The 12,454-nt window shown below is 40.2% G+C and overlaps 1 protein-coding gene across 28 annotated transcripts in view; it reads right to left on the bottom strand.

The window, feature by feature from the left end:
• EPB41 (erythrocyte membrane protein band 4.1) overlaps positions 1-12,454 on the bottom strand; it is a 204,351-nt gene that overhangs the window by 13,863 nt on the left and 178,034 nt on the right. For all 28 annotated transcript variants that reach the window (XM_060017470.1, XM_060017495.1, XM_060017542.1 and 25 more), the window contains one exon: positions 979-1,080. In XM_060017470.1, the coding sequence (XP_059873453.1) occupies positions 979-1,080 (102 nt within the window). The remainder of the gene's footprint in view (positions 1-978; positions 1,081-12,454) is intronic.

Raw genomic sequence — 12,454 nt, 5'->3', positions numbered from 1 at the left:
AAAAAAAAGTGGAAAAAGGCCTTGGCTGTGGAGGGCGGGCCTAAGCAGGGGCGAGGTTTGGGTGGTGGGCGGGGCCTATGCTTAGGACCCCCAGGGCTGGAAAAGGCCCTGGGAAGGAAGGAGGCGTGGTGGGGCCTAGGCTCAACAGAACAGAAGGGGCCCAGTGCCCCCTGCCTCCTGCCTCTGGTCTCAGAGGGCAGTGAACCCCCTTGGCTTCTTGGGCTCGAGTGGGCGGGGCAAACACCCTTTGCTCCTTTCCTGCTCCTCCGGTCCTGGAGGGTCCCTCCCACCTGCCTCTCCTATTCTCTCCTGGCCTCCCTCCTACGACCCCAGGACCAACCCAGCCCAGAGGGGACCTCTGAGGGCGTAGGAGCCGCCCAAGAGCCAGGCAGACTTCCCCGGCCCATTGGGCAGGGGAAACGCTGGGCATGCTCCCCCCTGACCCGAGACCCCGAGGGTCCCTCCAGGCATCGGAACCCCTCCCCCTTCTCAGCCACCCCTCAGGGGCGCTGGTCCTGTCCAGCCTCCACTTCTCCTCCCCCCTCAGTCTCCCCACATCCTACCGGTTCGCTTGGGGGTTCTTCCCATCTCCTTGGGCATCAGGGTCCCACACCAGCATTCGGCAGGCACCCTAGTTGTGGGGAGACGCGAACTCTGCGTCTGACTTTTTAAACTGAATTTTTAGGCTGACCTCCACAGCCAGACAGGGGACTCACTGACCAGGGAGACAGACGAATGTGTAAAGAGAACAACCACATGTGACTTTAATGAGACCATGAAGTAGACAGGGATGCTCAGGGTCTCCCTGGGTTTATTGCTGGGGAAAGCAACAGGGCCTTTTCACCAGGGACACTGGGAAAAATTTGGCTCAGTAGGGAAGAAGCTGAAAACCCTTGCTTATGGACCAGGGTTCTTGCAGAGAGGCAGCAAGCTTGGCATGCCACTGGATTTCAGAAGGAATTTCTAGCTGTCTGTTACCTTGGTAATTTGAGTTGTGGTGGTGCTGCTGGTGGTCTCAGATGTGATGGTCTGAGCTGTCAGCAAGACTCCTGGGTCCAAGTCCCCGTTGCTGTCGTCAGTCTGCAGAAGGAGACACAACTCGTCACCATGCCTCTTAGGAAACCTCATGGGCAAATGTTGTAGATGCAGCTTTGCTCTGCAGCTGCACGTTCTAAAGCAAAAGCCCGATTCCCTTACAGTGATCTCTTAATTAATAAAATTAATCCCCTGGGAACAAAGCTCCTTCTAAAATAGTTGGACAAGTCCAGTTTCCCCAGCATTGGGTCAGTGACAGGAGTGGATGAGAAAAAGGAGGCAGGAGTGTAACCACAGGTTCAACAAGAGTGACAGTAACTATGCACATGTATACAGCATTTTACAGCTCATAAATGGCTTTCAAAACTTTCTTTTTTGATGCTTACACAAGCCCTGTGAATATAAATAGAAAAGGCAGAAACTTATTAGCACTCCCAGGTAAGACTCAGGCTCAGAGAAAGCGAGTGATTTGCCCAAGGACTCAAAACTACTGGTATTGTACACTGACTCAGAGGGGCATTTAGAGAATTGCGATTATTTTCATAAAGAATTCTGCAGCAAGCAATGTGCTAGGTTACCATCTTCTCCACCTCTTTATATAAGTCATTTGCATTATAAGCAGAGGCCTCCAACTTTTTTATGAGCAGGGCCACATTTCATTGAGGCAAAACTTTGAGATACTGTGGGGAGGGCAGAAGGAGGAGAAGAGAATTAGAAAAGAGAAGAGTCCCTGGCTGGATTCACTTCCAGGTAGGAATGGACAAAACAAAGAGAGGGAACATGATTGTGTCACCTCAGTCTTTCATACACGTCACCCTCATACCAGGCATATTATTGGCTAGTTTACTAACACTTTCTTCAGCCCAGACATATTTATCTACCTTAGATTCAGACTCAGCTAACATTTATTGCACTTGTACTATATGCCAAGCACATAATGCAACTATTACCTCAATCACACCTCTCAGTTTCTGAAGTAGGTACTATTATTATACTCACTGTATAGTTCAGAAAAGTGAGGTCCAGAGAGGTTAAATAATTTTCCAAAGGGATTTCCCTGGTGGCCCAGTGGTAAAGAATCCACCTTCTAATTCAGGGGATGCGGGTTCGATCCCTGGTCAGGGAACGAAGATCCCACATGCCACAGGGCAGCTAAGCCCGTGCACCACAACTACTGAGCTCATGCACCTCAACTAGAGAGCCCACGTGCAACAAACTACAGAGCCCATGTGCCCTGGAGCCTGCACACCACAACTAGAGAGAAGCCCATGTGCTGCAACAAAAGATCCAGTGTGCCACAACTAAGACCCAATGCAGCCAAAAACATAAAAGTAAATAAATTAATTAAATAAAAAGAAACCTTAAAAAAATAATAATTTGCCAAGGTTCTATGCTAATAAGTGCTTGAACTAGGACTGAGGGCAAAGACTTCCTGTCTGAAGATTGGGGTTCAGGTCCCAGCTCAGACAGTGGCTGGCTGTGGAACCTTGGGCAAGTCATTCTGACTTTTCTGAGCTTTAGTTTTCTCATTTTTATAACAGGCTACCCTGTAAGATGTGCTCTGCCTCCACTGTAGCACTGCTGTGAAGATCAAAAGAGATGTTAGAAATAAAAGCACATTATAAGTTGTTATTAAGAATCTGTGTACCAATATATACACAAGGGACTATTACTCAACCATTAAAAAGAATGAAATAATGCCATTTGTAGCAACATGGATGGACGTAGAGATTATCAAGTGAAGCAAGTCAGACAGAGAAAGACAAATATGATATCACTTATACGTGGAATCTAAAAAAATGATACAAATGAACTTATTTATAAAACAGAAATAGGCTCACAGACATAGAAAACAAACTTATGGTTACCAAAGGGGAAAGGGTTGGGGGGAGGGATAAATTAGGAGTTTGGGATTAAAATATACACACTATTATATATAAAATAACCAACAAGGACTTACTGTATAGCATAGGGAACTATACTCAATACCTTGTAATAACCTATCTAAAGAACAGATATATACATGTATGTATAACTGAATCACTTTGCTGTACACCGAAACACAACATTGTAAATCGACTATACGTCAATAACAATTTTTTTAATCCAAAAAAAAAAGAATTTGCGTGCCAAGAGGGCTAAACCTTTTTGAAAAGCTCCTCCTCTACTAACCCTAAGAATCTATTTTTTTCTACCTCCCTCCCACCCCCTTCCTCCTCCTTTTCTGTCTCTGAAGAAGGTGGAAGAGGGAGGAGACATTGTTATGATTTCCAACTTAACACTCTTTCCACATGGGGCCTCTTTTCTTACCAGTGCTTTCTCAAAATGGTACTGTAGCTTTCAGTTGCTTATAAAGTTAACCATCCCTTTATCCTATGACACAGCAGTTCCACTCTTAGGTGTTTACCCAAGATAAGTGAAAACATATGTCCACAGAAAGACTCGCACATGAATGTTTAAAGCAGCTTTATCCATATTTGCCCCCAACTGGAATCAACTCAACTGTCCATCAACAAATGAAAGGATAAACAAATTGCGGTATATTCATACAATGGAATACTACTCAACAATAAAAAACAATGAACTATGGATTCATATAACATGGATGAATCTGAAAAACATGTTCAGACACAAAAGGGTATGACTGTATACTTCCATTTATATGAAGTCCAAGAACAGGTAAAACTAAGCTATGATAACAGAAATCAGAGCAGTGGCTGCCTAGAGGGATAGGGATGGACTGGCAAAGGCTATGAAGAAAGTTTCAGGAGTGATGAAAATGTTCTGAACCCAAATGTGTCTTGGTTACACAGGTAGATACATTCGTCAAAACCAATAAAAAATTGAACTCTTGGGCTTCCCTGGTGGCGCAGTGGTTGAGAGTCCGCCTGCCGATGCAGGGGACACGGGTTCGTGCCCCGGTCCGGGAGGATCCCACATGCCGCGGAGCGGCTGGGCCCGTGAGCCATGGCCGCTGAGCCTGCGCGTCCGGAGCCTGTGCTCCGCAACAGGAGAGGCCACAACAGTGAGAGGCCCGCGTACCACAAAAAAACAAACAAACAAACAAAAAACTGAACTCTTAACGTCTGTGCATATCACTGTATGTAAATGTTACCTCAGGTACACATACATGCACATATATGCAAACAGTAAAACCCTATTCTGGCTCCCCACCTCCTCTCGCCATGTCCCAAAATGTAGGAATTATGGATGGATTAAAAAAAGGTTCTCAGTCCGCCTGCCGATGCAGGGGACACGGGTTCATTCCCCGGTCCGGGAAGATCCCACATGCCGCGAAGTGGCTGGGCCTATGAGCCATGGCCACTGAGCCTGCGCGTCCGGAGCCTGTGCTCCGCTACGGGAGAGGCCACAACAGTGAGAGGCCTGCGTACCGCAAAAAAAAAAAAAAAAAAAAAAAAAAAAAAGGTTCTCAGGTTTACTTGTCTGGAAAGATAATAAAAACACAAGCAGAAATAATTATAGTAAATAAACAACAACAATAGCAAATAATTATCTGGTGCTTATTATGTGCCAGGCACTTTTTCTACAAATTATTTACAGCATACTGCACTGAGCTTTTTCATTTACCAGTTTATCACGTAGCTATTCCCAGCAGAAGCTTTTAAAAATAACTGTAAAGCATTACCTTAATGGGATGTACTATAATTTATTTAACCTGCTCCCTATTGAAGGACATTTAGATTGTTTCCATGGTAGTGACAACTTAATTTAAAATGCACATTGTGAAACTCATATTTTATGTACATTAACTCATTTATTCCTCTCAACAACCCTATGAGGTACAACTATTATTAGCCTCATTTTACAAATGAGGAAACTGAGGCACACAGTGATTCAGTAACTTGACTGCACACTAGTAAGTGATGGAGCAGGTTCAAACCCAGAAAATCTAATTCCAAAGTCAATACTTTTCCTCACTATACTCCACTGTCTAGTCAATAAGAAGTAATTTGTATCTTGGCTGACTGTCTTAGATGTATAACAATATAATATCTACCATTTTGGAATAGCCACTATGTGCCAGGCAAATATTATCTTTATCTCAGTGACCTTAAAAAGGTATTTTTCAGAAGAGAAGGCCAAGGCTCAGAGGTTAAGTGACTTGCTGAAGGTCATGAAACTAGCAAGTGTTGGAATGAAGATCCAGGTCTCTCTAACTCCAAAGCCCACATGCTTTATCTTGTACTTCATAATACCTCTGTATTTCTCTTACATGCTAGGATATTTTAAAATGACTGCTTCCTTTCCCTTTTTTGTAGGGGCTATACTCAAACCAAACATGGGCTTCTGTGGTCAGGATGGCCCTAACAACTTTTTTAATAATTTACTTTGAACGATTAAAAACATTTTTTTTTGATATGCACATGCTACAAAATTTTAAATCTTTAAAATGGAGATCAATGAATTGTTGGTCTCCCTCCCACTCCTAACCACAGCCTGCATCCCAGGCCTCTTCATCCCAGGCCACCACTGGTGGTTTTTTGTTTTTGTTTTTCTAAGTACCCATTCAGAGTTAGTATATTCACATATAAGCCTATTCATACATAGCTGTACATACAACCCTTTTCCCTCCCATAAACAGTAGCATATTATTTATACCATATTGCACTGCATTTTTTCATTTACCGATTTATCACGTAGATTATTCCCATCAGAAGGTTTTTTTAATGGCTGCACAGAATTGCCTTAATTGGATGTACCATAATTTACAAACATGTTCCCTACTGATAGACAGTTAGGTTGTTTCCATGGTAGTGACAACTTAAAGGGTTCCCTCCCATCTGCAAGTACTTCTTTTCTAAACATCCTTGGCTCATTGTGTGCACAATCTTAAAGGAATGTCCCCAGACTTCCTTTGTAGTCCGCTTCACAGCCAAGTCCTTTTCATCCATCAGTGTCTCTCCTGACGCAGCTCTTTCTTCTTGTTTCCTCAGGCTACACCTCAGTTCTTCACAAGTAACCCCCCAGACTTCCCGTAGCCGTATTCCTGTCTCTAGGCAGCCTCTCCTTTAATAGGTGCAGCATACAGCTTTAGGAACCATCTTCCAAAACCATTGCTTTAATTAGGCCACTTTACCACCACTGCCAGAAAACTTGAAGCAATTTCTCATTATTTACCAAACTCAAATTCTACACTCTGGACCACAAGAGAGAGACACGGGAAGTATACTAATGTTAACTGAATGTCTATGAATGCACCAAGCGCTTTACTGACATCATTTCACTCCATCCTCCCTTAAATCTTGCAGTGGTATGTCGTATTATCCCCATTTTACACACAGGAAACAGAGGCTTACAGAGATGAGCAATTTGTTTAAAGTTATCCAGCTAGTACATGGTCGAGCTAGGATACAAATTCTTCTTGTCTAATTGCAAAGCAAGTGCTTTTAATTGGCAAGTTACACGGCTTCCTAAAGGTGGATATCATCATCCAGTTTATGGTGATGTGAGGATTAACTGAAAGGATTCATGTGAAAACACCCAGCCAGAGCTCCATGTAGCTGTCTCCTTCCCATTATGCAGGCTTCAGCTAAAATGTCACTTTCTCAGAGGGGATTTTCATGACTATTCTAGCCCCAAAATAGCAACTTTTCATGTTATTCCACATTGTCTAACTCTTGATCCTATTTAATTTCTTTATAGCACTTATCACTGTCTGAAATTCATACATTTATGTGTTTTATTGCCTGTCTCACCTGACTAGAATGTCAGTTCCAGAGCATAGGGCCTGTGTCCACCCTGTACACTGCTTTGGCCTAACATATAAATGCTCAACAAATACTGGTTGCAGTAATGAATTAACAGCTCAGTTTATAGAAGGAAAATTTTCTCTCAATTTTGGCATCTGTGAATAAGAAAGACAAGAAAAACAACTCAGAGGGCAGGCAGCAGAAGCAAGAAGAACAACAATCCTGCAGCCTGTGGGACAAAAGCCACATTCACAGAAAGATAGACAAGATGAAAAGGCAGAGGGCTATGTTCCAGATGAAGGAACAAGATAAAACCCCAGAAGAACAACTAAATGAAATGGAGATAGGCAATCTTGCAGAAAAAGAATTCAGAATAATGATAGTGAAGATGATCCAGGACCTTGGAAAAAGAATGGAGGCAAAGATCGAGAAGATGCAAGAAATGTTTAACAAAGATCTAGAAGAACTAAAGAACAAACAAACAGAGATGAACAATACAATAATTGAAATGAAAAACACACTAGAAGGAATCAATAGCAGAATAACTAAGGCAGAAGATTGGATAAGTGACCTGGAAGACAGAATGGTGGAATTCACTGCTGCGGAACAGAATAAAGAAAAAAGAATGAAAAGAAATGAAGACAGCCTAAGAGACCTCTGGGACAACATTAAATGCAACAATATTCACATTATAGGGGTCCCAGAAGGAGAAGAGAGAGAGAAAGGACCCGAGAAAATGTTTCAAGAGATTATAGTTGAAAACTTCCCTAACATGGGAAAGGAAATAGCTACCCAAGTCCAGGAAGTGCAGAGAGTCCTACACAGGATAAACCCAAGGAGAAACACGCCAAGACACACAGTAATCAAATTGGCAAAAACTAAAGACAAAGAAAAATTATTGAAAGCAGCAAGGGAAAAACGATAAATAACATACAAGTGAACTCCCATAACGTTAACAGCTGATTTCTCAGCAGAAACTCTACAAGCCAGAAGGGAGTGGCATGATATACTTAAAGTGATGAAAGGGAAGAACCTACAACCAAGATTACTTAGCAAGGATCTCATTCAGATTCTATGGAGAAATCAAAACCTTTACACACAAGCAAAAGCTAAGAGAATTCAGCACCACCAAACCAGCTCTACAACAAATGCTAAAGGAACTTCTCTAAGTGGGAAACAAAAGAGAAGAAAAGGATCTACAGAAAAAGCCTCCAAACAATTAAGAAAATGGTAATAGTAACATACATATCGATAATTACCTTAAACATGAATGGATTAAATGCTCCAACCAAAAGACATAGGCTTGCTGAATGGATACAAAAACAAGACCCTATATATACTGTCTACAAGAGACACACTTCAGACCTAGGGACACATACAGACTGTAAGGGGATGGAAAAAGATATTCCATGCAAACGGAAATCAAAAGAAAGCTGGAGTAGCAATACTCATATCAGATAAAATAGACTTTAAAATAAAGAATGTTACAAGAGACAAGGAAGGACACTACATAATGATCAAGGGATCAATCCAATAAGAAGATATAACAATTATAAATATATATGTACCCAACATAGGAGCACCTCAATACATAAGGCAACCACACACAGCTATAAAAGAGGAAATCGACAGTAACACAATAATACTGGGGGACTTACCTCACTTACACCAATGGACAGATCATCCAAAATGAAAATTAATAAGGAAACACAAGCTTTATATGAAACAATAGACAAGATAGATTTACTTGATATTTATAGGACATTCCATCCAAAAACAGCAGATTACACTTTCTTCTCAAGTGCACACAGAATATTCTCCAGGACAGATCATATCCTGGGTCACAAATCAAGCCTCAGTAAATTTAAGAAAACTGAAATCATATCAAGCATCTTTTCCAACCACAATGCTATGAGATTAGAAATCAATTACAGGGAAAAAAACATAAAATCACAAACACATGGAGGCTAAAAAATACGTTACTACATAACCAAGAGATCACTGAAGAAATCCAAGAGGAAATCCAAAAATATCTAGAGACAAATGACAATGAAAACACGATGATCCAAAACCTATGGCATGCAGCAAATGCAGTTCTAAGAAGGAAGTTTATAGCTATACAAGCCTACCTCAAGAAACAAGAAAAATCTCAAATAAACAATCTAATGTTACACCTAAAGGAACTAGAGAAAGAAGAACAAACAAAACCCAAAGTTAGCAGAAGGAAAGAAATCATAAAGAACAGAGCAGAAATAAATGAAATAGGAACAACAGCAAAGATCAATAAAACTAAAAGCTGCTTCTTTGAGAAGATAAACAAAATTGATAAACCATTAGCCATATTCATCAAGAAAAAGAGGGAGAAGACTCAAAACAATAAAATTAGAAATGAAAAAGGAGAAGTTACAACAGACACCGCAGAAATACAAAGCATCCTAAGAGACTACTACAAGCAACTCTATGCCAATAGAATGGACAACCTGGAAGAAATGGACAAATTCTTAGAAAGGTATAACTTTCCAAGACTGAACCAGGAAGAAATAGAAAATACGAACAGACCAATCACAAGTAATGAAATTGAAACTGTGATTAAAAATCTTCCAACAAATAAAAGTCCAGGACCAGATGGCTTCACAGGTGAATTCTATCAAACATTTAGAGAAGAGCTAACACCCATCCTTCTCAAACTCTTCCAAAACATTGCAGAGGAAGGAAAACTCACAAAAACTCATTCTATGAGGCCACCATCACCCTGATACCAAAACCAGACAAAGATACTACAAAAAAAGAAAATTACAGACCAATATCACTCATGAATATAGATGCAAAAATCCTCAACAAAATACTAGCAAACAGAATCCAACAACACATTAAAAGGATCATACACGATGATCAAGTGGGATTTATCCCAGGGATGCAAGGATTCTTCAATATACACAAATCAATCAATGTAATACACCATAGTAACAAACTGAAGAATAAAAACCATAAGATCATATCAATAGATGCAGTAAAACCTTTTGACAAAATTCAACACCCATTTAAACTCTCCAGAAAGTGGACATAGGGGGAACCTACTTCAACATAATAAAGGCCATATATGACAAACCCACAGCAAACAGCATTCTCAATGGTGAAAAACTGAAAGCATTTCCTTTAAGATCAGGAACAAGACAAGGATGTCCACTCTCACCACTATTATTCAACATAGTTTTGGAAGTCCTAGCCACGGCAATCAGAGAAGAAAAAGAAATAAAAGGAATACAAATTGGAAAAGAAGAAGTAAAACTGTCATTGTTTGCAGATAAAGAATCCTAAAGATGCCACCAGAAAACTACTAGAGCTAATCAATGAATTTGATAACGTTGCAGGATACAAAATTAATGCACAGAAATCTAATTAATGCACAGAAATCTCTTGCACTCCTATACAGTAATGATGAAAAATCTGAAAGAGAAATTAAGGAAACACTCCCATTTACCACTGCAACAAAATGAATAAAATACCTAGGAATAAACCTACCTAGGGAGACAAAAGACCTGTATGCAGAAAACTATAAGACACTGATGAAAGAAATTAAAGATGATATCAACAGATGGAGAGATATACCATGTTCTTGGATTGGAAGAATTAATATTATAAAAATGACTATACTACCCAAAGCAACCTACAGAGTCAATGCAATCCCTATCAAATTACCAATGGCATTTTTTACAGAACTAGAACAAAAAATCTTAAAATTTGTATGGAGACACAAAAGACCCTGAATAATAGCCCAAGCAGTCTTGAGGGAAAAAAATGGAGCTAGAGGAATCAGACTCCCTGACTTCAGACTATACTACAAAGCTACAGTAATCAAGACAGTACGGTACTGGCACAAAAACAGAAATATAGATCAATGGAACAGGATAGAAAGCCCAGAGATAAACCCACGCATCTATGGACAACTAATCTATGACAAAGGAGGCAAGGATATACAGTGGAGAAAAGACAGGCTTTTCAATAAGTGGTGCTGGGAAAACTGGACAGCTACGTGTAAAAGAATGAAATTAGAATGCTCCCTAACACCATACACAAAAGTAAACTCAAAATGGATTCGAGACCTAAATGTAAGACCGGGCACTATAAAACTCTTAGAGGAAAACATAGGAAGGACACTCTTTGACATAAATCACAGCAAGATCTTTTTTGATTCACCTCCTAAAGTAATGGAAATAAAAACAAAAATAAACAAATGGGAACTAATGAAACTTAAAAACTTTTGCACAGCAAAGGAAACCATAAACAAGATGAAAAGACAACCCTCAGAATGGGAGAAAATATTTGCAAATGAATCATTGGACAAAGGATTAATCTGTTAATATATAAACAGCTCATACAGCTCAAAATTAAAAAAAAAAACAACCCATCCAAAAATGGGCAGAAGACCTCAACAGACATTTCTCCAAAGACATACAGATATCCAAGAAGCACATGAAAAGCTGCTCAACATCACTAATTATTAGAGAAATGCAAATCAAAACTACAATGAGATATCACCTCACACCAGTTAGAATGGGCATCATCAGAAAATCTACAAACAACAAATGCTGGAGAGGGTGTGGAGAGAAGGGAACCCTCATGCACTGTTGGTGGGAATGTAAATTAATACAGCCACTATGGAGAACGGTATGGAGGTTCCTTAAAGAACTAAAAATAGAATTACCATATGACCCAGCAATCCCACTACTGGGCATATTCCCAGAGAAGACCATTATTCAAAAAGGCACATGCACCCCAATGTTCATTGCAGCACTATTTACAATAGGCAGGTCATGGAAGCAACCTAAATGCCCACTGACAGACGAATGGATAAAGAAGATGTGGTACATATATACAATGGAATATTACTCAGCAATAAAAAGGAATGAAATTGGGTCATTTGTTGAGACGTGGATGCATCTAGAGACTGTCATACAGAGTGAAATAAGTCAGAAAGAGAAAAACAAATATCGTATATTAATGCATATATGTGGAACGTAGAAAATGGTACAGATGAACTGGTTTGCAGAGCAGAAACTGAGACACAGAAGTAGAGAAAAAAACGTATGGACACCAAGGGGGGAAAGCGGCACGGGGTGGGAGTGGTGGTGTGATGAACTGGGAGATTGGGATTGACATGTATAGACCGATGTGTATAAAATGGATGACTAACAAGAAAAAAAAAAAAAATATATATATATATATTAAAAAAAAAAAAACTCAACACAAGCAACCCGAGCTCATTCAAATTACTAACAATGAAGGAGAAATATTACTAAAAGTAGGAAGTAAACAAAAATTTTAAGTACTAAATTCTTACATGATTTTAAATTTAATTGTAATAAATTGATTATAATTATTATAGCTGTTTCTTATTTACACTTTCAGGCGTGGTGCTCAAGTTGATTCCATACAGTACTGTATTTTATATAAGCTTTACAACAGAATCATTAAGTAGATACTAACATCATGTGGGTGGAGGTGGGGTGGGGGGGGCATCAGGGCTCACAGACATTCAACCACTTGTTTAAGTTAGCAAATGAAGAAGCTGGGACCTGGGGCTTCCCTGGTGGCACAGTGGTTAAGAATCCACCTGCCAATGCAGGGGACACGGGTTCGAGCCCTGCTCCGGGAAGATCCCACATGCCGCCCTGGTCCGGGAATATCCCACGTGTCGCGGAGCAACT

Source organism: Delphinus delphis, chromosome 1 (assembly GCF_949987515.2).
Source record: "Delphinus delphis chromosome 1, mDelDel1.2, whole genome shotgun sequence".
NCBI lineage: Eukaryota > Metazoa > Chordata > Mammalia > Artiodactyla > Delphinidae > Delphinus > Delphinus delphis.
This window is presented reverse-complemented; position numbering and strand designations above follow the sequence as displayed.